The sequence below is a fragment of the Procambarus clarkii genome, chromosome 46 (assembly GCF_040958095.1).
Source record: "Procambarus clarkii isolate CNS0578487 chromosome 46, FALCON_Pclarkii_2.0, whole genome shotgun sequence".
Classification (NCBI taxonomy): domain Eukaryota; kingdom Metazoa; phylum Arthropoda; class Malacostraca; order Decapoda; family Cambaridae; genus Procambarus; species Procambarus clarkii.
Genome location: NC_091195.1, coordinates 16,906,394 through 16,930,851, shown reverse-complemented (window position 1 = coordinate 16,930,851; position 24,458 = coordinate 16,906,394). Strand labels below are relative to the sequence as shown.

The 24,458-nt window shown below is 45.7% G+C and overlaps 2 protein-coding genes across 3 annotated transcripts in view; one reads left to right on the top strand and one right to left on the bottom strand.

Moving 5' to 3' along the window:
• The window catches only part of LOC123770523 (uncharacterized), a 70,066-nt gene that overhangs the window by 3,669 nt on the left and 41,939 nt on the right, over positions 1-24,458 (bottom strand). Inside the window, exons 5-8 of the mRNA XM_045762484.2 lie at positions 6,051-6,157; positions 3,373-3,553; positions 1,728-1,952; positions 1,204-1,367 (exon numbers count right to left, since the gene is read on the bottom strand). Of these exons, the coding sequence (XP_045618440.1) occupies positions 1,204-1,367; positions 1,728-1,952; positions 3,373-3,553; positions 6,051-6,157 (677 nt within the window). The remainder of the gene's footprint in view (positions 1-1,203; positions 1,368-1,727; positions 1,953-3,372; positions 3,554-6,050; positions 6,158-24,458) is intronic.
• Positions 10,914-24,458, top strand: part of LOC123770524 (selenoprotein N) — a 78,065-nt gene continuing 64,520 nt past the window's right edge. Inside the window, exon 1 of one of the 2 annotated variants that reach the window (XM_069301746.1) lies at positions 10,914-11,152. The gene's annotated coding sequence lies outside the window, so the exon portion shown is untranslated. Of the gene's footprint in view, positions 11,153-17,773; positions 17,887-24,458 lie in introns of those variants that run through there. The other variant, XM_069301747.1, reaches the window with a different exon arrangement.

Below are 24,458 nucleotides of genomic sequence, written 5' to 3'. Positions count from 1 at the left end.
TGTAATGGTATTCCCTTTGTCCCCCGTCTTTTCTAGTCGTCTATTCATTCCTCTGCTGCCCATATCTTTATGAATAAATGGTGCATTGTCTGTTCCATTTATCTCTCTCCAAATGCTCCACTTTCTCTTCCTGATCTTAAACACCTGTTGAACTCTTTACTTCTTTATGAGCTAGTGCTCCTTTTGGGCGATTTTAACTCACTGCCCTCTGGGGAGATGTTCTAACAAATACCTGAGGCTGTCTTCTCGAACCTTTTGTCCTTTCCTTCTTCTTTGCCTCTTCTTAATTCTGGTGAACCAACACATGTTGACTCATGCACTTGCCCCCGTTTTCCTGACTTGATCTTTCTTTCTGCTCATTCTCTCTTTACTTGGATATCACACGGTAGGTTCTTGATGACCAAAACAATGACCATTTCCCCACCTTTTGTCATCTTTTCTTGTCACCCTCTACTCTCCTTCCCAAGGTGGCAGTATGACAAGGCCGACTGGAATCTATTCACCCTCTATGCTAATTTTTATGACGTCTCTGATCTGCCTCTCCCTCGAGCCCTCCTTTTTCATGACACCGCCTTTGACGCTGCTCTCTGCTTTGTTCCTTGCTTAACCTCCCGTGGCACACGGAAGTGTGTTTCCTGGTGGAATTTGGACTGTCCTCGGCTGCCCAATGTGAGCATGCAGCCTGGGAAAAAATATCCCGTCAAAGTGCTATATAGTCATAATGGCTTGATGCTTTCTCTCTTGAAGGTTCCCTTTGACTTTTCCTGTAACACTTTTTCTTCACACTCCCGCTCCATTGCCCTCCTCACAGATGGGTCTACGTCTGTCAACAGTGTAGGCTACTCCGCCGTGTAGCCTACACGAGCTTTTGTTTTCGTATTTGCATGCTTAGTGATATTTAGCAGTTTTTGACTCTGCTGTGACTTTGATGGTGCTACATAGTCTCCCCTGACTTGGTGCTGCCTTTTGATAATTACTTACTGGAGGCCTGAGACAGCTGATATACCCAAAATACACTCAGGACTTTTAAATCTTACACAATACTCTAAATCATTTATGTATGATATGACAGTGGAATAGTTGAGCATCAACAAAATTGAGAGAACTCCAAAATGTGACAACATATATATATACAGTACTCTCATATGTAAAGGAATGATGAAAGTGGAAGAAGTTTAATTTACATTTGTGAAATTTACTCACCTCAGTTACTCCTCCAAGATGAAGATCTGGGAACTTATTGATGGCCTTCACGATGTCCTGATCATCGACGACCAAAACATTGTCGATGAGGTACACAATACCCAAGTTGTAGATGAATGTCTGCGATTGTACCACCTGAGCATTGTTCACCAGTATGCTCTTATCTGGAAAAGAAAATTGGGTGAAAATATATACATATATACATACTGTGAACTTAATTGTTGAACAAACTTGGAAAGGAAATTATGTTGAAAAAGCATTAATTTGCTTATTTAATAAAACGTGTATTTTTGTTGCCGTATTCAAGTGTGAAAACTGTATACAGTACAACAAACCTTTACAACACAGTGCTTGAATAGAAGAGCATTAAAGTTACTGGGTGTGAGGTTCATTTTTGTGCAGTAAGTTATTGTATACAAGTAATGGGTGGCAGGACGTAACTAAACTTCAGAATGGAACTTGCACTCACAAAGGACAGCAAAGTCAGTTTCAGTTGCAAGAAATAAGGCAGTAAAGTACAGTACCTGGTCTCTTAGAGATGGTTATTGTATTGTTCGCAAGATTTTTCAAGGAAAGTCCATCTTTCAAATCTTTCTCGTAAAATCGGCCTCGTACTAGGTGATTGAGCACGAGATTTTCTCGGAGGATCTCGTCAAGTAGGAATGGGTCGGGAGCGTCGGCGTAGAGTGTTTCAGCGATGGCGTTGTCAACGGGGATGAATGCTGTGTACTTCAGTGGGTCTAGATTTTCTGTGAAAAAAAATTTAGAATTTATTTTTGTTTACAAAATATTATGGACTACTTTATTAACATGAACTGAAACTGAAACTTATTTTTGTTTACAAAATATTATGGACTACTTTATTAACATGAACTGAAACTGAAACTTATTTTTGTTTACAAAATATTATGGACTAGTTTATTAACATGAACTGAAACTTTACTACTGGGAGAGGAGAGAAATGTTGTTAGTTTCCATTTAAGAACTTCCTCCATTTTGGCAAAATCTGTATTACAAGACAATAATGGAAATACTGTATAGTAACTACTAGTATTACAAGACAGGTACAGTACATACAATATTTGCAGTTTTCTCAGTCATGTTAAGCTTATTTAATTTTGAAGATTAAACACTTATTTATTGATATTTTTTTAACTTCATGTGAGATACACTAATGGTGCGTACACTGTAAGACGTGTGTGGACAATAATGGAGTGTACACTGTAAGACTATTGTGTGTGTGAACAATAATGGTGTGTACACTGTAAGACTGGAGTCTATAGACAATAATGGTTCATACAATCTTATGGCAAGCACTGATGTTTGATCTTCAATGTTTAAGGAATTGTTAAAGGTGTGAAGTGAATGGCGCAAGTAGACTTCAACGTTCACATCTGGTGAACAGACACGTGTGCACAGATGGATGTAAGCGACTACAATTTGACGTGAATTGTAATTTCATCTTGCATCAAAATTTTATGTTGTATACTGTGAATGAATTAAATATGCTAATTCATAGAAGCCAAGTGATGTACTCTGCTGAGTGGGCACCACTGGTTGAAAGTGACCGACGTTATGTAGTAAACAGAATGTAATGTCAGTCACTTTCAACCAATAGTACCCACTGGGTGGATGGTGTATTTACCGAAGTGGAAGCAAAGTATCATACTAGATGGTGTATACTTTTGTAAAAGCCAAGTATCATACTAGATGGTGTATACTTTTGTAAAAGCCAAGTATCACACTAGATGGTGTATACTTTTGTAAAAGCCAAGTGACACTGGATGGTGTATACTTTCATAGAAGCCAAGTGATATACAGGATGGTGTATACCTTCATAGGAAACAAGTGATATACAGGATATTGTATATACCATCATGTTCAACATCCTCCCAGCGAGTATAAGAAATATTGCCGGATTAACCGTGGACACCTTCAAGAGAAAACTAGATAGTTTTCTTCAAGTGCCGGACCAACCGGGCTGTGGTGGGTATGTGGGCCTGCGGGCCACTCCAAGCAACAGCCTATTGGACTAAGCTCTCACAAGTCAAGCCTGGCCTCGGGCTGAGCTTGGGGAGCAGAAGAATTCCCAGAACCCCATCACGCAGATACCTATGTAGAAGCCAGGTGACATAATCAGGACATGGGGTAAAAGAGCACGACTCTTACCATCATGACCAGGTAGGAGGTAAGCGAGGTTGGTAAGGTTGAGGTACTCTGCGAAGAAGGAGGTCCGGGTCTCATCTTGTAGGTGGCCTAGTAGATGGGAGAGAAACTGGGAGGTGGGCCACGGGTTCCCCAACAAGGGAGCCGTCTCCAAGTCGCCATGCTCTGCTTGCAGTTCCAATACCTGTGTACAAAATTTTAATTGGAATAATGGCCAGTTGGAATTACTGTAGTAAGTAAGGCACTGCCAATGTCAGTCAACCATTGAAATCAGAATAACTATAAATAATCATTTTATGCACATAATTGATTGTATAATACAGGAAGTTTATACATTCAGCCCTCCTGCCTCTACCATTTATCTGCATGAGTAACACGCTCTCCTGCCTCTACCATTTATCTGCATGAGTAACACGCTCTCCTGCCTCTACCATTTATCTGCATGTTGAACACGCCCTCCTGCCTCTACCATTTATCTGCATGTTGAACACGCTCTCCTGCCTCTACCATTTATCTGCATGAGTAACACGCTCTCCTGCCTCTACCATTTATCTGCATGTTGAACACGCTCTCCTGCCTCTACCATTTATCTGCATGTTGAACACGCTCTCCTGCCTCTACCATTTATCTGCATGAGTAACACGCTCTCCTGCCTCTACCATTTATCTGCATGTGTAACATGCTCTCCTGTCTCCACCTTTACTGTCTACATGTAATATGCTTTCCTGCCTCAAACCTCTCTACCATTTCAAGTTTCATATACTGTATGTACAGTATTTTGATATGAGGAATACATGTTGAGGCTGCATATTCTAGGACTGGTAGAATAGGTCGTGCAGATGGTGTTGTGTTTTTACTTATCAATGTTCCTGAAGGTTGTTCTGATGTTTGCATGTTTCAAGTATGGCACTGATGTATCCTATTTGTGTATGCCTTGGGGTAAGCTGCTGTTATGTTTTTTCTTAGATCTTTTTCTTTAGTTAATTTATGGTGGCAATTTTGGGTATATTGTGCACTGTCCTGTCTGTCCCCCCTTTTCTTCACCTAACACTTACTGATACCGGTACTGACTTCCAATAGTCATCTCGGACTACAGTAACTGTGGCAACTTCCTCATCCAATCCATTCCATAATTTATGACTTGCATAAATAAATGGAAAAGATCAGATCTTGAATGTAATGCCATTGGTTCAGATCTACAGAGCATCAACTCTTTTTTTTCTTTTTGTTAAATAGGTTTGGGCACAGCAGTGTGCTGCTGTCCTATTCTCTGTGAAGGATTACAGAATACAGGTCAAGAGGCAGCTATGTTCCGCTAATATTCCTGTCTCACACGATGGTTGGTCATCAGTCTTATAATATCCCTACATGAATGCAATATTGTTGTTATAGACCTCTAGATATCTCATACCATTTGGTCAGAAATCACTGATGGCATTGAAACATGTTAAGTGAATTGCTATACTAGATGCTCTCTTGGAACCTGATGTAAAAAACCAGTTTGCTCAACACTAAAACTACTCTTACTCTTAATTGTTGGAAATAATTAATTGTTTTGATACACTAATTGTAAGTCAATACAATTTTTATTCCATTAACCATTCAAACACATTTTAGTTATAAGTAAACATATGGGATTAACATTTTAGTTTAAAGCAAAAAAAATTGAACTTTCGGAGGTCATTGAAAATGTCAATGTGGGAGGTAATATAAAATGTCAATGGAGGGAGCTATAGAAAAATGTCAAAGCTGCATAGCATGAAGTTCAAAGCCATACTCGCTGCTCCAGGAAGTCAAACATTGTCTAGTGGGTAGTTGGGCCTGCGGGCCGCTCCAAGCAACAGCCTGGTGGACCAAACTCTCACAAGTCAAGCCTGGCCTCGGACTTGGGGAGTAGAACAACTCCCAGAACCCCATCAACCGGGTATAGTAACTTAGTGTGTACTGTATAAGTTTATATTTAAAAAAAATACCATGAAAGCTAAAATTGCAAGATGTGCTTTTGTATGACTAACTTGAAAGAACAGAAGAGTCACACGTTGGGTGTCTTAAGATAAGTTACAGTAGTTTGTATCTTGTTTACAAATGAAATAATATAGTGGGTTGTATGTTGCTGAGATTGATTTGATATGATTAATCATAAACATATGCATATTTATTGCTCTTTTTTACATTAGCTTGGCATATGTTTCTCAAGGACCCCACCCCATTGGACTAGGGTAGGGGGTGACCCCCCACCCATGGTATCGGTCAGGGTATGGATGACCCCCATGGTATTGGGGGTAGGGGTGATCTTAAGTTGATTTAGAGCACAGTTATTTACAATAAAAATGTAAATACTGTATAAATACACATATATCGAGTAGGGAAACTTGCGTGGCATGCCCTCGGGCTCTTCTGGAGACCTCTCTAGTTTAACATTTAAAATGATTTACATGCACTGTTGAAGAGCAACAGTCACAAATTTGCAAAGATACAAAAATAGCAGGAAACAAGAAGCGTCGGTTAGGTTAGGTTAGGTTAGGTTAGGTCAGCCTAACCTAACCTATCATTTACTAACCTAACCTATCATTTACTAACCTAACCAATCCATTACTAACATATTGCCAGGAAGCTTTGTGTAGCTTGTGGTAATTAGACGGACCCTGATAAAGAAACACATTCCTTGTAAAGACACTAACCCGGTCATAGTTGATGAAGAGGAGGTCATTGATGGCATAGGAGCGCCCCCTGGAGAGCTGTGTCTCACTCTCCAGCACCACCTCGACACCATTGGCCAGCAGCTTGCCTGTAGAAACACCATAACACTTAGTACACCTAAACCAAATGACATATATCCCCGCCAAACACACACCGAAACTACGACGTTGGTACAACGTTCGAACAAGTGTTAACACCTAACCAGTTATAACAACCAATATAGCAGGTTGTAACAACGTTCTAATACGTCATAAACACGTTAAGCCAAGATGTAACAACTTTATTACAAGTTGTAACAAGCTGAAAATAGAGACAGTTTCGGTTTGTGTTTCTAGGGATTATTACACCCGGTGACTCGGGTCGAGCTCCTCTTAATACAAAACACTTCTCAGTAATATATATATATATATATTATATATATATATATATTATATATATATATATATATATATATATATATATATATATATATATATATATATATATATATATATATATATGCGAACAAGCCTGAATGGTCCCCAGGACAATATGCAACTGAAAACTCACACCCCAGAAGTGACTCGAACCCATACTCCCAGGAGCAACGCAACTGGTATGTACAAGACGCCTTAATCCACTTGACCATCATGACCGGACATAATGAGGTGATAGCCGAAGCTATTTGAACCACCCCACCGCCGGCACTCGGATAGTAATCTTGGGCATAGCATTTTACCAAATCACCTCATTCTTTGGGGCACACGTGAGGAACACAAATGCGAACAAGCCTGAATGGTCCCCAGGACAATATGCAACTGAAAACTCACACCCCAGAAGTGACTCGAACCCATACTCTCAGGAGCAACGCAACTTAAGGATTAAGACGGATTAAGGCGTCTTGTGCATACCAGTTGCGTTGCTCCTGGGAGTAGGGTTCGAGTCACTTCTGGGGTGTGAGTTTTCAGTTGCATATTGTCCTGGGGACCATTCAGGCTTGTTCACATTTGTGTTCCTCACGTGTGCCCCAAAGAATGAGGTGATTTGGTAAAATGCTATGCCCAAGATTACTATCCGAGTGCCGGCGGTGGGGTGGTTCAAATAGCTTCGGCTATCACCTCATTATGTCCGGTCATGATGGTCAAGTGGATTAAGGCGTCTTGTACATACCAGTTGCGTTGCTCCTGGGAGTATGGGTTCGAGTCACTTCTGGGGTGTGAGTTTTCAGTTGCATATTGTCCTGGGGACCATTCAGGCTTGTTCGCATATATATATATATATATATATATATATATATATATATATATATATATATATATATATATATATATATATATATATATATATATATATATATATATATCCTTTTCCCATGGCTCAAATTATAGAGAACTTACATCGGTGGTGTTGGTAACATAAGTTCTGATCCGGTGTTTAATTAATATTTCTTATCTGAATGCATGCAAACTATCTTACTGTAATCTCCATCCTTCACAATTATAGCTACACTTTCTCATTACAAGTCTCTAGGAGTGAACTTTTATTGTTTTTAGTATTTTTTATATATATATATACAAAGAGTTCTTACATTCTTCTACAATCATTAGCACGTATAGCGTTTCCGGCAATTCCTTAATCCTAATTTTCACACACACACACACACACACTTTTAAATTGCTTTTAAATACATGGATGGTGATATACTAAAGGAATTGTTCATGACTTTGTTAGGCCAAAGCTAGAATATGCAGCTGTTGTATGGTGCCCATATCTTAAGAAGCACATCAACAAACTGGAAAAGGCGCAAAGACATGCTACTAAGTGGCTCCCAGAACTGAAGGGCAAGAGCTACGAGGAGAGGTTAGAGGCATTAAATATGCCAAAACTAGAAGACAGAAGAAAAAGAGGCGATATAATCACTACATACAAAATAGTAACAGGAATTGATAAAATCGATAGGGAAGGTTTCTTGAGACCTGGAATTTTAAGAACAAGAGGTCATAGATATAAACTAGCTAAACACAGATGCCGAAGAAATATAAGAAAATTCACTTTCGCAAACAGAGTGGTAGACGGTTGGAACAAGTTAGGGGAGAAGGTGGTGGAGGCCAAGACCGTCAGTAGTTTCAAAGCGTTATATGACAAAGAGTGCTGGGAAGACGGGACACCACGAGCGTAGCTCTCATCCTGTAACTACACTTAGGTAATTACACACGCACACATCCCCAGGAAGCAGCCTGTAGCAGTTGTCTAACTCCTTGGTACATATTTACTGCTAGGAAAACAGGGGCATCAGGGTGAAAGAAGCTCTGCCCATTTGTTTCCGCATCCGCCGGGAATTGAGCTCGAACCCTTAGGATTACGGACCCTGAGCTCAGCCGCCAGGCCCCCTATATTAGGATATGAATGATAACTCTAGATTAGACAGTACTAAGTGTGTTGATTTTAAAACATACATAGTTTAAACTTTTACAAAATATCAAGTAAGATAAATACCGGTAAATATTTTAATATAAACTATAAATTGTCACTGATAATATTAGACATGTGTTCATACTGCTGGTAACCTCTACAGTAACGACACTAGAGGTATTCTTCCCTACCAACCTGTCCTCTTAAAAACAACGTCGATTTTAGCCGTTTGTCCGTATGGCCGAATTTGGACGTAATTTGAAAATTAAAATAAATTTAGGATTTTTTTTTTCAACAACAGTAAGTTAAGGGTCCTCTGATAGGTTAGGTGGGCAGGAAATTATCATAAAGTTTCAAAACGTTATGAAAAACGTGAATTAAAAGTCATCTGTTCTAACCTTACAGAGTCGGCCGGACGACTCAAACAGAAAACGGAACAGTACGTCACTTTTGTGAGTCAATTTCATTTCAAATTGCGTTCAAATTTGGCCATAGTGCCGCGCATACCAGCCAAAAGTGACGTTATTTTTAAGAGGGCGGGTTGCATTGTGGACCAGTCATGCCCCCCCCCTCCCCCGCCCCTGGGGGCACTATAGTCACCATACATCACTGGTTCAGTAACAGGGTTGTTGATTTGTGGAACCAATTACCGCGTAACGTGGTGGAGGATGGGTGGTCCCTCGATTGTTTCAAGCGCGGGTTGGACATGTATATGAGTGGGATTGGGTGGTTATAGATAGGAGCTGCCAAAGGCTTCCTGCAGTTGCCTTTGTTCTTATGTTCTTATGTAACAGAGTAACATACTGAGATCACACTAACGTGATGCATCAAATGAACAAATCCACAAGGGCCGTGACGAGGATTCGAACCTGCGTCGGGACGCAGGTTCGAATCCTCGTCACGGCCCTTCTGGATTTGTTCATTTAACTGAGTGTTATAATTCCCCCGTCTGTAAAGATTTCAATTTATTTTGGGATGAGACAAGGAGTCAAGTCCATCGTCAAATACTGGGGAGTGAGCCAAGAGGTTAGTTAGTGTAGTTAATTTATTATGCACCTCATACCATTCTTGTGAGCGGTAGTGGAAAGGCTTAGAGGCACATAATTGGCTCGGGGACTGAACCCCACAATTCATATAGCTAAGCAAGTTACAATATAAGTCGTCACCACATCAATGAGTTCAAGATCGACCGCAAGTACATCTTCTAAATTAAGCAACTGACATATGTGGAGAGCTAAGTCCATTCCATGTGGACTCAAGCGCCAAGATGGAGATGAGACTTCCTGCTCGAAGGTGCTCGAGAGCTCCAGTGTATTCTGGGTAATGTGCCAGCCGTGGCGTGATTGGTTGGCGGTGTGAGGTCTTGGTCAGGTTGACCAATGACGTCGCGTCCCTGCAGGAAAATGGGAATTCTGAGTTCACTTGCTAAGTTGCTACCAGGTGTTAGGCTGAGCAGAAGTGCGCGCCAGCAACCCGTCCTCGACTCAAGTCCATTCCATCCAGCGGTCGACCCCACAGACGCATTCATAAATTTTAACATGCTGTTCATTCAAAACAAGAATTTTCTCAAATATAAATTAATATTATAATATATTAGCATACTGTGCATATATAGGCATAGGATAGGTTAGGTTAGGTGTTTAGGTTCGGTTGGTGATTATTTGCATTTGTAGTACGTGGGTGAAGCATTTATAGCGTTGTGGTTCGAACAAAACTCGTCAGTGAAGCACTTGTTCCGGAAGTGTTCGAACGAAATCAGTTGTGAGTCGTGTGTAAACCGCTTTTCATTCATAAACAGGGGGTTAAGCGGGTGCATGGAATCACTTTTGGATCTTTGTTTGGAGGACGGGCTGGCGCCAGAGATCACCAGCTTGGGTGAGGTATAGTCCTCTACACGAGTCAAGTTCGAGCAGCGAGCGTGTGCCAACGAAGGGTTGATCTGTCGGCTCCCGAGGGAGTGTATGGAAGAGCAGTTCTGGTGTGAGGGTGACACCAAGGGCTCGATCACTACACTGAACCAGCGTAACTTCGAGAATTAATTGATGAAGATTAAGCCACCCAAAAGGTGGCACGGGCATGAATAGCCCGTAAGTGGTGGCCTTTTTGAGCCATTATCAGTATCAAGAGCTGATACTGGAGATCTGTGGAGGTGCGACTGCACCCTGCGTGATGGGAGATGTCTCCCGAACTTGGAGAAGCGACACTTGGAGATTTGTAGGACGACCTATGGGTCGTGCAGAACGAGGGCTGAGTAGAGAAGAATGGGTAGCAGTCTGGTCCTCTGCAATTCAACGACAGTTTCCCATACGACAGCGACGTGTTGGGGAGTGTGGAGCCAGTACGTCAGTGTATCAATCTGGGAAGGCCAGTTAATATCGGTCTCAGTCTACCATCGGGGGAGGAACAGAGTGGTAGACGGTTGGAACAAGTTAGGGGAGAAGGTGGTGGAGGCCAAGACCGTCAGTAGTTTGAAAGCGTTATATGACAAAGAGTGCTGGGAAGACGGGACACCACGAGCGTAGCTCTCATCCTGTAACTACACTTAGGTAATTACCTGTTGGACTAGGCGGCATTCGTGGTGGTGTTCAGATGTATACCGCAGTGGGAAGAGCCATTCAACACCTCTACGCTGGGTGTACGAGGAGCTACGTACCCGACAGGGAATCTACGATCTACAGTTACGATGTATAAGGTAGATAAATTTGCTCTTCCATTTACCCTTGTGTTAGGAAAGTTGTTGTACACCATTAATGTGATTATCAGGAATTGTGTGTGGTTGACAGCGGACATTAAACAGTATCATATTGACTATTAGCATGTAACAGTGATTGTCATATTAAATATCTTAATTGTCATATTGGTGGTACTGTGGGAGAGTCCTGTGTTCCATGTCACCGTGTATCACTGTATGAGTCATGTGTCTTAGGGGCACTAGTCACCGTGTATCACTGTGAGTCATGTGTCTTAGGGGCACTAGTCACCGTGTATCACTGTGTGAGTCATGTGTCCCAGGGGCACTAGTCACCATGTATCACTGGGACTGTGTGAGTCATGTGTCCCAGGGGCACTAGTCACCATGTATCACTGTATGAGTCATGTGTCTCAGGGGCACTAGTCACCATGTATCACTGTGTGAGTCATGTGTCTCAGGGGCACTAGTCACCATGTATCACTGTGTGAGTCATGTGTCTCAGGGGCACTAGTCACCATGTATCACTGTGTGAGTCATGTGTCTCAGGGGCACTAGTCACCATGTATCACTGGGACTGTGCAGGCGAGTCTTGTGTCACTAGAGCACAGAGGATGAGTCATGCACGCCATGAGAGAGTGCAAGTGAGTCACGCATCACTGCATGATGGCGTTGTGGAAGAGTCATGTTATCTGGGGAGTTACAGCCGCTGTAGCAGGTGAGTGAGGGAGGTACAGCAACTTGATGCGTCAGGAAAGATTTAAAAAGACTACAATATCAGGCCGAGTGATAGCTTTACCCAAAAGTTTCTAACCTCAAAAACCCGGCGCCCTTGACATTCTGACCCAGAGTAGTGGAGAGGGCCGCTTCCCGCCATACTGATGGGCGCGTTGGGGGGAGTCTAGCTGTGTCTGTGTTAAGTCTCTCAGACTTGACGCCTTCTTTAGTAATTATAGGGATAGGGAGCCGGTCGGCTGAGCGGACAGCACGCTGGACTTGTGATCCTGTGGTCCTGCGTTCGATCCCAGGCGCCGGCGAGAAACAATGGGGCAGTTTCTTTCACCCTATGCCCCTGTTACCTAGCAGTAAAATAGGTACCTGGGTGTTAGCCAGCTGTCACGGGCTGCTTCCTGGGGGTGGAGGCCTGGTCGAGGACCGGGCCGCGGGGACATTAAAGCCCCGAAATCATCTCAAGATAACCTCAAGATAATTTAAAAGTAGTGATGGTTCCTGCCCCTGAACACCGCCCTCCATCACTCATTACTTGTTTAAGTTATCTTGAGGTTATCTTGAGATGATTTCGGGGCTTTAGTGTCCCCGCGGCCCGGTCCTCGACCAGGCCTCCACCCCCAGGAAGCAGCCCGTGACAGCTGGCTAACACCCAGGTACCTATTTTACTGCTAGGTAACAGGGGCATAGGGTGAAAGAAACTCTGCCCATTGTTTCTCGCTGGCGCCTGGGATCGAACCCGGGACCACAGGATCACAAGTCCAGCGTGCTGTCCGCTCGGCCGACCGGCTCCCAACTATTTGTTTACAAGATCTTAATCTTACCATCATCCAAGATGTAATAATTCGCTTTGTCGGGGACAGGAAGCCGGCAGTATTTTATAATTATATTATAATTACAGTATATATAATAATTGTATATTGTAATTGCCTATTATAGAGCATAATTATATTATAATTATAGAGTGTGATGTGGAAGCTGCGATGAGTCACAATAACGTGGCTGAAGTATGTTGACCAGACCACACACTAGAAGGTGAAGGGACGACCACGTTTCGGTCCGTCCTGGACCATTCTCAAGTCGATCGAATCGATTGAGAATGGTCCAGGACGGACCGAAACGTTGTCGTCCCTTCACCTTGTAGTGTGTGGTCTGGTCAGCCTGACTCCCTCAGCTGTACCCGTAGCACTAGTGCAGTAGAAACTGATATATACCAAGTCGAGCCTCTGGCTCTTGACTGGGATGACACCGGACTCTTGCCTACTGTCAAGAAACACTTGACAACACAACACAATTACGTGTCTTCCGATAATTACTTAAAACTTGTATTGAATAATGCAAACAATAAATAATTGTTTAATGGCTGGAAATCCTTGGTGAAATCTACTCGCAGTTTGGAATAATTATTACCACACTAACATAAAAACCATTGAATTACAATTTGATAATCAAAGCTCTTAGAAAGTCGCCACTAGTCAAGCCTTCAGATATATAAGCCTGCAGGAACACCTAAGGACCACCCAAGCCTGCAGGAACACCTAAGGACCAACCAAGCCTGCAGGAACACCTGAGGACCACCCAAGCCTGCAGGTGTAACACGGGTTTGGGTTCCTCTCTCTTTTCTTCCTTCTACTCCCTCTACCCGTATTCTTACTTTTATTTCTAAACCAAGGGACTCCAAAACTTTTAACAAAGCCAACTCCACGCCACGTGGTCCTAAGACGATTGACCGACTTAGGATTCTACACCCAGTATGACGTGACCTAAGCTCTGAACAAAACCCTAGAGTCACCTCTGCTGCCACCACCAGACCAGTAATACAAGAGCAATGATCGAGGTCTGGATCGATCACGCTAATTAATCAACCTAGGGGCTTGATCCCCACTATACACGATGACCTTGAGTGTGGAATAAATTACACGGTAATGATAATTCCGATTCGATGTTAGAATCGGCGCCCAATGCAACTCTGCCTCGTGTGGACCACGTGACCAGGACAAGTTTACACATAAAACACATGGAAATAATGAAATGCAAAAATATTAATAAATTTAATTTATTAAAAGAAAAACTAAAACAAAATCTAAAAATGTTCACTCCCTATCACTTTAACACTCCCTACTTGACCTGAGTGGCAAATGAGACTATTTCTATACTTAACAATAGCAACTATACCTTGGGCGACCAGCTAGATGTCTTGGCTGGTCTTGGGGAGAGGTAAGATGTTTGACCTCTCCCAGCTGCTTCCGTGACCCCACTGATCTCTCTCTTGTCTGGTCTACCCCAGACAGAACATTGTATCCTTCCGCCTAGTCAAAGTTTTACCAAGTTACTAGCCAGGTTTAAGTTATAACAATTAACCTCTGTTGTACTTAATTGATCCAGACTGGTTGAATTATTTTACTGAATTAAATTACACAAGCCTCTAACGGCAGAGCTGTTCCCGATCACAAAAATGGTTATTAAAACTTTGAGAAATAGTAGACCTGTCAACCCCTGATGACCTATGACCGCCGGTCACTCCGCTTTAAAAGTTAGATCTGATTCGTGACGTCACTGAACACCTAAGGAACACCTAAGGACCACCCAAGCCTGCAGGAACACCTAAGGACCACCCAAGCCTGCAGGAACACCTAAGGACCACCCAAGCCTGCAGGAACATCTAAAGACCCCCCAAGCCTGCAGGAACACCTAAGGACCAACCAAGCCTGCAGGAACATCTAAGGACCACCCAAGCCTGCAGGAACAAATAAGGACCAACCAAGCCTGCAGGAACACCTAAGGACCAACCAAGCCTGCAGGAACACCTAAGGACCAACCAAGCCTGCAGGAACACCCGAGGACCAACCAAGCCTGCAGGAACACCTAAGGACCACCCAAGCCTGCAGGAACACCTAAGGACCACCCAAGCCTGCAGGAACACCTAAGGACCACCCAAGCCTGCAGGAACACCTAAGGACCACCCAAGCCTGCAGGAACACCTAAGGACCACCCAAGCCTGCAGGAACACCTAAGGACCACCCAAGCCTGCAGGAACACCTAAGGACCAACCAAGCCTGCAGGAACACCTAAGGACCACCCAAGCCTGCAGGAACACCTGAGGACCAACCAAGCCTGCAGGAACACCTGAGGACCAACCAAGCCTGCAGCAACCAAGCCTGCAGGAACACCTAAGGACCAACCAAGCCTGCAGGAACACCTGAGGACCAACCAAGCCTGCAGGAACACCTGAGGACCAACCAAGCCTGCAGCAACCAAGCCTGCAGGAACACCTAAGGACCAACCAAGCCTGCAGGAACACCTGAGGACCAACCAAGCCTGCAGGGACACCTGAGGACCAACCAAGCCTGCAGGGACACCTGAGGACCAACCAAGCCTGCAGGAACACCTGAGGACCAACCAAGCCTGCAGCAACCAAGCCTGCAGGAACACCTAAGGACCAACCAAGCCTGCAGGAACACCTGAGGACCAACCAAGCCTGCAGGGACACCTGAGGACCAACCAAGCCTGCAGGAACCACTCCACCAGGGACACCTGAGGACCAACCAAGCCTGCAGCAACCAAGCCTGCAGGAACCACTCCACCAGGGACACCTGAGGACCAACCAAGCCTGCAGGAACCACTCCACCAGGGACACCTGAGGACCAACCAAGCCTGCAGGAACCACTCCACCAGGGACACCTGAGGACCAACCAAGCCTGCAGCAACCATGCACCACACCTGGCCTCCTCCACGCCGCGTAACGAGATAATTCGCCTCAAGGACGACTCGAGTGGCCCCAACAAAAACAAGACCTGGCAACCCTGAAATAATACGACCAATGAGTAAGAAGACGAGTAAAAGGCCCGGGAAGGTCGCCAAGATGGCGGATGGTATATGGCAACCCTTCTGCTGACTCCTGGCGCCGTCAACATCCGCTACTGCTCTACCACTGGTTATGGCAACTCTGGCCAGGGGTCTGCTTGGCCCTAACGCTGGCCAGGGTCTATCTAGTCCCACTGCTGGCCAGGGTCTATCTGGCCTCAACGCTGGCCAAAGTACTTCTGGTCCCAACGCTGGCCAGGGCCTATCTAATCCCACTGCTGGCCAGGGTCAGGGCCAACGCTGGCCAGGGTCAGGGCCAATGCTGGCCAGGGTCAGGGCCAATGCTGGCCAAGGTCAGGTCCGTATGTACAGCATTCTGTAGCAGAGTGGAAGCCGTAAAAAAATGTTAGAAGACGTCAGATATTGATTACAGGAGTGAGATAGGAAGCGGCCAGACCTTGAGGCGAAGGGCGGCCAGTTCTTGTTGTCTGTCATCACTACCAGCGCCATCTTGGAGACGTCGGCGTTACCCGACCACTGTAGCCTCCAGTAGCGGCCCCGACCACTGTAGCCTCTGGCCCCGACCACTGTAGCCACCAGTAGCGGCCCCGACCACTGTAGCCACCAGTAGCGGCCCCGACCACTGTAGCCTCCAGTAGCGGCCCCGACCACTGGGGCCACCAGTAGCGGCCCCGACCACTGTAGCCACCAGTAGCGGCCCCGACCACAGTAGCCACCAGTAGCGGCCCCGACCACTGTAGCCTCCAGTAGCGGCCCCGATCACTGTAGCCACCAGTAGCGGCCCCGACCACTGTAGCCTCCAGTAGCGGCCCCGACCACTGTAGTCTCCAGTAGCGGCCCCGACCACTGTAGCCACCAGTAGCGGCCCCGACCACTGTAGCCACCAGTAGCGGCCCCGACCACTGTAGCCACCAGTAGCGGCCCCGACCACTGTAGCCACCAGTAGCGGCCCCGACCACTGTAGCCACCAGTAGCGGCCCCGACCACTGTAGCCACCAGTAGCGGCCCCGACCACTGTAGCCTCCAGTAGCGGCCCCGACCACTGTAGTCTCCAGTAGCGGCCCCGACCACTGTAGCCTCCAGTAGCGGCCCCGACCACTGTAGCCACCAGTAGCGGCCCCGACCACTGTAGCCTCCAGTAGCGGCCCCGACCACTGTAGTCTCCAGTAGCGGCCCCGACCACTGTAGCCTCCAGTAACGGCCCCGACCACTGTAGCCTCCAGTAGCGGCCCCGACCACTGTAGCCACCAGTAGCGGCCCCGACCACTGTAGCCACCAGTAGCGGCCCCGACCACTGGGGCCACCAGTAGCGGCCCCGACCACTGTAGCCACCAGTAGCGGCCCCGACCACTGTAGCCTCCAGTAGCGGCCCCGACCACTGTAGCCACCAGTAGCGGCCCCGACCACTGTAGCCTCCAGTAGCGGCCCCGACCACTGTAGCCACCAGTAGCGGCCCCGACCACTGGGGCCTCCAGTAGCGGCCCCGACCACTGTAGCCACCAGTAGCGGCCCCGACCACTGTAGCCTCCAGTAGCGGCCCCGACCACTGGGGCCACCAGTAGCGGCCCCGACCACTGTAGCCTCCAGTAGCGGCCCCGACCACTGTAGCCACCAGTAGTGGCCCCGACCACTGGGGCCACCAGTAGCGGCCCCGACCACTGGGGCCACCAGTAGCGGCCCCGACCACTGTAGCCACCAGTAGCGGCCCCGACCACTGTAGCCACCAGTAGCGGCCCCGACCACTGGGGCCACCAGTAGCGGCCCCGACCACTGTAGCCACCAGTAGCGGCCCCGACCACTGGGGCCACCAGTAGCGGCCCCGACCACTGGGGCCACCAGTAGCGGCCCCGACCACTGTAGCCTCCAGTAGCGGCCCCGACCACTGTAGCCACCAGTGTAGGCGTGACTGGTCAGTCCTGCTCTACCTGTAGTGACATGTTTCGTGTCATTACTGTGAGTGATCTTGGCGTATATAATCCCGGGTAAAAACACTTGTCAGTTGTGTGGTCAGGACGAGTCGTACAACATCTTGGTGCTGGGAGAGGGAGAGGACGGCAGGGCTGAAGATATCAAGATGCTCTACATCCATCCCTCCCCCCCCCCCCTCTCTCCTCGCCTGTACGGGCGTGTGAGGCCGTGTACGGGCGAGCATTAGTTCCTTAGCTCCGTCTCTCCGACCTCAGGTCAGTTAATACAGTCGCTAGTTCATGCTTCTCGTAATTCAAGTCCAAGTTGGTTACTGAGTTGACCTCGACACACTCCTAGTAGACCATTCCACTTGCTGACAACTCTAAAGAGATTTGTTTTTCTAGCATCTCTCCGGGTCATGTGTGTCTCCAAGCTTCCACCTGTGTCGTATGGTCCTGTCGCGGCCGCCCGTGTTGAACTTTGTATTTTGTGAACACTGTCAATTGCCCCTCAGTATCTTACTCGTTATTATCTTGAGATGATTTGATCTCGTGTTGCTCTAGTTACTCCTCTCCCGCCAAACACACACCGAAACTACGACGTTGATACAACGTTCGAACAAGTTTTAACACCACCTAACCAGTTATAACAACCAATATAGCAGGTTGTAACAACGTTCTAATACGTCATAAACACGTTAAGCCATGATGTAACAATTTTATTACAAGTTGTAACAAGCGGAAAATAGAGACAGTTTCGGTTTGTGTTTCCAGGGCTCTCAGCGTCACCCTCAGTTTCCTACCCTAGAGGGATCCCTTCACTCCTAAACGCTGTTCCAGCTTCAGAACATTGTTCTTGTTCTCGTGTGTTCTCAGGTTTATGTTCAAGTTTGAGGCTTGTACAAGACTGAATCAAACACGTTCTGGTAATCAAGGAAAACACAGCTCACCCTCCACTCTCATGATTTATCATTGTCATTTGCTCGTTAGAACAAGTGGAAGAATTAATTTGTGAGACATGATATATCTCCAGTATTATCTTGAGATGATTTTAGGGGGGTAGAAATAGCCTAAGCTACTCTATCCCTTTGAGATGTATTTATTGCTTATCTCAATAAACATACTTGAACTTGAACTTGAGATGATTTCGGGGCTTTAGTGTCCCCGCGGCCCGGTCCTCGACCAGGCCTCCACCCCCAGGAAGCAGCCCGTGACAGCTGACTAACACCCAGGTACCTATTTTACTGCTAGGTAACAGGGGCATAGGGTGAAAGAAACTCTGCCCATTGTTTCTCGCCGGCGCACGGGATCGAACCCAGGACCACAGGATCACAAGTCCAGTGTGCTGTCCGCTCGGCCGACCGGCCCCCTATGGTGCGTGTGGTAGTGTTACATCTGACTATTATAGTGGTGGTGTTACATCTGACTATTATAGTGGTGGTGTTATAGCTGACTATTATAGTGGTGGTGTTATAGCTGACTATTATAGTGGTGGTGTTACATCTGACTATTATAGTGGTGGTGTTATAGCTGACTATTATAGTGGTGGTGTTATAGCTGACTATTATAGTGGTGGTGTTACATCTGACTATTATAGTGGTGGTGTTATAGCTGACTATTATAGTGGTGGTGTTATAGCTGACTATTATAGTGGTGGTGTTATAGCTGACTATTATAGTGGTGGTGTTACATCTGACTATTATAGTGGTGGTGTTATAGCTGACTATTATAGTGGTGGTGTTATAGCTGACTATTATAGTGGTGGTGTTATAGCTGACTATTATAGTGGTGGTGTTACATCTGACTATTATAGTGGTGGTGTTATAGCTGACTATTATAGTGGTGGTGTTATAGCTGACTATTATAGTGGTGGTGTTATAGCTGACTATTATAGTGGTGGTGTTATAGCTGACTATTATAGTGGTGGTGTTACATCTGACTATTATAGTGGTGGTGTTATAGCTGACTATTATAGTGGTGGTGTTATAGCTGACTATTATAGTGGTGGTGTTATAGCTGACTATTATAGTGGTGGTGTTATAGCTGACTATTATAGTGGTGGTGTTATAGCTGACTATTATAGTGGTGGTGTTACATCTGACTATTATAGTGGTGGTGTTATAGCTGACTATTATAGTGGTGGTGTTACATCTGACTATTATAGTGGTGGTGTTATAGCTGACTATTATAGTGGTGGTGTTATAGCTGACTATTATAGTGGTGGTGTTATAGCTGACTATTATAGTGGTGGTGTTATAGCTGACTATTATAGTGGTGGTGTTATAGCTGACTATTATAGTGGTGGTGTTATAGCTGACTATTATAGTGGTGGTGTTACATCTGACTATTATAGTGGTGGTGTTACATCTGACTATTATAGTGGTGGTGTTACATCTGACTATTATAGTGGTGGTGTTATAGCTGACTATTATAGTGGTGGTGTTACATCTGACTATTATAGTGGTGGTGTTACATCTGACTATTATAGTGGTGGTGTTACATCTGACTATTATAGTGGTGGTGTTATAGCTGACTATTATAGACACCCACCACTAAAAAACAAATAAATAGCTCCACATATTTTGGTATCTACAATAGACTAAATAGACTATTAATAGTCTATAGACTATTAAATTAGTCTATCTATAATAGACTATTAGACTAAAACAAACAGCTCTACCGCTCTAAATAGCCCTGAGAATTCACGAGTGCAAACAATGGCCACAATGGCAGCTGTCTCAAGTTTTTCCCTCTCATCCCGAGAGATAAAACTGGTTCTTCAAGAACTAGTTGAACCAGACCTTCCCCCTCCGTTACTGTGGGGGGCGGCGACCCCCACACCTGGACACACCCTCCTCCCCTCACGAAACCCTTAGGTATTTCCTACGGCTGGAAGTACCATGGTCAACCCACTAGGGTAAAACGTCCCCATATATATATATATAATATATATATATATATATATATAATATATATATATATATATATATATATATATATATATATATATATATATATATATATATATATATATATATATGTGTGTATATGTCGTACCTAGTAGCCAGAACGCACTTTTTGGCCTACTATGCAAGGCCCGATTTGCCTAATAAGCCAAGTTTTCCTGAATAAATATATTTTCTCTAATTTTTTTCTTATGAAATGATAAAGCTACCAATTTCATCATGTATGAAGTCAATTTTTTTTTATTGGAGTTAAAATTAACGTAGATCTATGACCGAACCTAACCAACCCTACCTAACCTAACCTAACCTATCTTTATAGGTTAGGTTAGGTTAGGTAGCCGAAAAGGTTAGGTTAGGTTAGGTAGGTTAGGTAGTCGAAAAACAATTCATGAAAACTTGGCTTATTAGGCAAATCGGGCCTTGCATAGTAGGCTGATAAGTGCGTTCTGGCTACTAGGTACGATATATATAATATGCATATAATATATAAACTGAAAATTCACACCCCAGAAGTGACTCGGACCCATACTGCCAGGAGCAACGCAACTGGTATGTACAGGACACCTTAATCAAGGCGTCATATAATATATATATATAACACAGGAACCTGTACACCAGTAAATTGACGGTTGAGAGGCGGGATCAAAAAGCCAAAGCATAGCCCCTGCCAGCACAACTAGGTGAGGACAACTAGGTGAGTACAACTAGGTGAGGACAACTAGGTGAGGACAACTAGGTGAGTACAACTAGGTGAGGACAACTAGGTGAGGACAACTAGGTGAGGACAACTAGGTGAGTACAACTAGGTGAGTACACACACAGTGGAGGGGGGGGGGTGAGGTAGCACGTGCTAGAGTTGCAGAACTCGGAGATGACAAAGGCTATATTGGCCTGGAAGAAATCTCACCATGGATACTAAAGGAAGGAGCTGAAGTACTGTCATTACCACTCTCCATGGTGTATAACAAGTCACTGGTAACAGGAGAACTGTCAAAAGTTTAGAAGACGGCCAATGTAGTCCCAATATACAAGAAGGATGATAGGCTGGAGTCACTGAACTACAGGCCAGTGTCCCTAACTTGCATTCCATGCAAGATGATGGAAAAAGTTGCGTGAAAAAGCTAGTGGAACATCTGGAGCGAAGTAACAGGGTTGTTAATTTGTGGAACCAATTACCGCGTAACGTGGTGGATGTGGGGTCCCGCGATTGTTTCAAGCGCGGGTTGGACAAGTATATGAGTGGGATTGGGTGGTTATAGATAGGAGCTGCCTCGTATGGGCCAATAGGCCTTCTGCAGTTACCTTTGTTCTTATGTTCTTATGAAGGAACTTTGTAACACATCAGCATCGAAATGGACAGAGAGAAAGATCTAGGAGTTGATATCACGCCAAATCTGTCTCGTGAAGCCCACATCAAAACAATAACATCAGCGGCGTATGCGAGGCTGGCTAACATCATCTCTGGTCTAGGGAGTGTTGTCTACCTCTCCATGCCCCGCCTACTGGCCTTGGTGTAGCTCTTGCGTTATAATTGAACTTTCTTTACGGTCGAATTCTTCGTGGACTCGGACCTTAAAGCTGCGGACAGAGGTAGCTTCCAAGGATCTTTTTCTGTGCATTCCACTTGTTGAACACCCGTACAGGGTACAGGTATTTCCCTTACATTCCTTCGATACCCCTACCTTCCACATATACCCCTAGCTTCCACATATACCCCTAGCTTCCACATATACCCCTAGCTTCCACATATACCCCTAGCTTCCACATATACCCCTAGCTTCCACATATATGGAAGCGGGAATGCTACTTTGGATTTAAATTAAAGAGGCTGTACTTATCCACCTTCTCTCTTCCTCTCAGTATCTTGTATGTTGTGATCATAGCCCTTCTGTTTTTCTCTATGGTTGTCACAGTTTCCTGAACCCTTTCAGATGTGGCAGAAATGTTGTTGGAGAGTAGTGTAGTGTTGGAGAGGGGGGGTGGTGGTGTAGTGTTGGAGGGGGGGGTGGTGGTGTAGTGTTGGGGGGGGGGGGTGGTGGTGTAGTGTTGGGGGGGGGGGGTGTGGTGGTGGTGGTGGTGTAGAGTTGGTGGGGGGTGTCTGGTGGTGTTGGAGAGTAGTGTAGTGTTGGGGGGGGGAGGGGTTGAAGTATTATGGGGAGTGTAACGGTGCTGGTGCACAGGTCACGGACAAGCTGTGAGGAAGGTGGGGTGAGGGGTGAGGGGTGAGGGAGGGGAGAGAGGGGGGGGAGAACAATGTGTCGGGGAAGCACAAGGGAGACGAGTGAGGGTCTGGGAAGACTTGCCCAGGTAACAGACATCACTACATAGCGTTAGTCTAAGTTTCCTACACATTATTCACCCATGAACGTGTATAAATGTTGAAATACAGCACACGTGAAGCACTTTACGGAGCGTAGCGCAGCCACCAAGCACACAGGTGTCTCAGTCTGCTCCACAGGTGAGCACAGGTGCCCACCATGGGTGTACAGGGAGCACAGGTACCCACCATGGGTGTACGGGCATGACCCAAGGTCCATGGCCCTCCCCCTCTCCTCTAGAACACTTATATTTGCATCAATAACAGCAAGTAATCCTGCAACTTGAAGCCAACACTCACAGGCATGTTGACCAAGCCAAAAGTGTTCAAACATTCAAAGGGTTTGTTGATATTGGTCTCCAGCCAAAGGGTTTCTGATTCTCTCGTCTCGGGTCAAGATTCCTGGCCATTCATCTCAAGGCTTTCCGGAGAAATGGTTCCTGAAGTGTTGCCTCCTGCTGCAGCAGCTGAAGGGTTTATAGAGCCTGGTGGAGGCAGGAACCCTTAGAGCAACCACAATAGGGTTTCTGGAGCTGAAGGGCCTTGTGGGTGCTCCCAGGAGAACGGTTCAAGATCCGCTTACGGTGGCCTCAGGTCTGTGTGTAAGATGATCTTATAAATCTCCCAGATACAAAGGATATCATGAAGGATGGTGGCCGTGACGCGGGCCATGACCTGAGGTGTGGGCCGTGACCTGAGGTGTGGGTTGTGACCTGAGGTGCAGGTCATGGCCTGAGATGGAAGCTCATCATCACTAACTACCACACAAGTCTCCAAGTCTCTGAAGCACCCGACTGAACACTGTTGAAAGTGACCTATCTTCATGGCCGCTCTTCCCCCACTATAATAGGTAGTGTCAACAGCTCTGGCCAGGCTGTTACCGGCCACGAGTACTTGTGAACACTTAATGAAACGACGCTCTGATTCTTATTACCCGAGCTGCGATGTCCCGCTAGGAGGCGTGCACCTCCTTGTAGAATGTCCTGATTATCCGGATGGTCGTAAAATCCTGCTTTCCCAATGTCGTCCTGAGTCGCTTTTGTCCCTCGGTAGAATCCTTGCGGAACCCGACGACTTTCACGACGCGAGTCTTGTGTCGTTGTGCTCACGTATTGAGATCCTGAGCGATATTCAGTACCTCTTGAATATCTGGCGATACAGATGGTGGTTGTGTGTGTGTGTGTGTGTGTGTGTGTGTGTGTGTGTGTGTGTGGGGGCACCAAACTCAGCCATAGGTGTTCCAAAGTGTGCACCAAACTCAGCCATAGGTGTTCCAAAGTGTGCACCAAACTCAGCCATAGGTGTTCCAAAGTGTGCACCAAACTCAGCCATAGGTGTTCCAAAGTGTGCACCAAACTCAGCCATAGGTGTTCCAAAGTGTGCACCAAACTCAGCCATAGGTGTTCCAAAGTGTGCACCAAACTCAGCCATAGGTGTTCCAAAGTGTGCACCAAACTCAGCCATAGGTGTTCCAAAGTGTGCACCAAACTCAGCCATAGGTGTTCCAAAGTGTGCACCAAACTCAGCCATAGCCTCAGCCTTTGCTTCAACCATTTCTACATAGC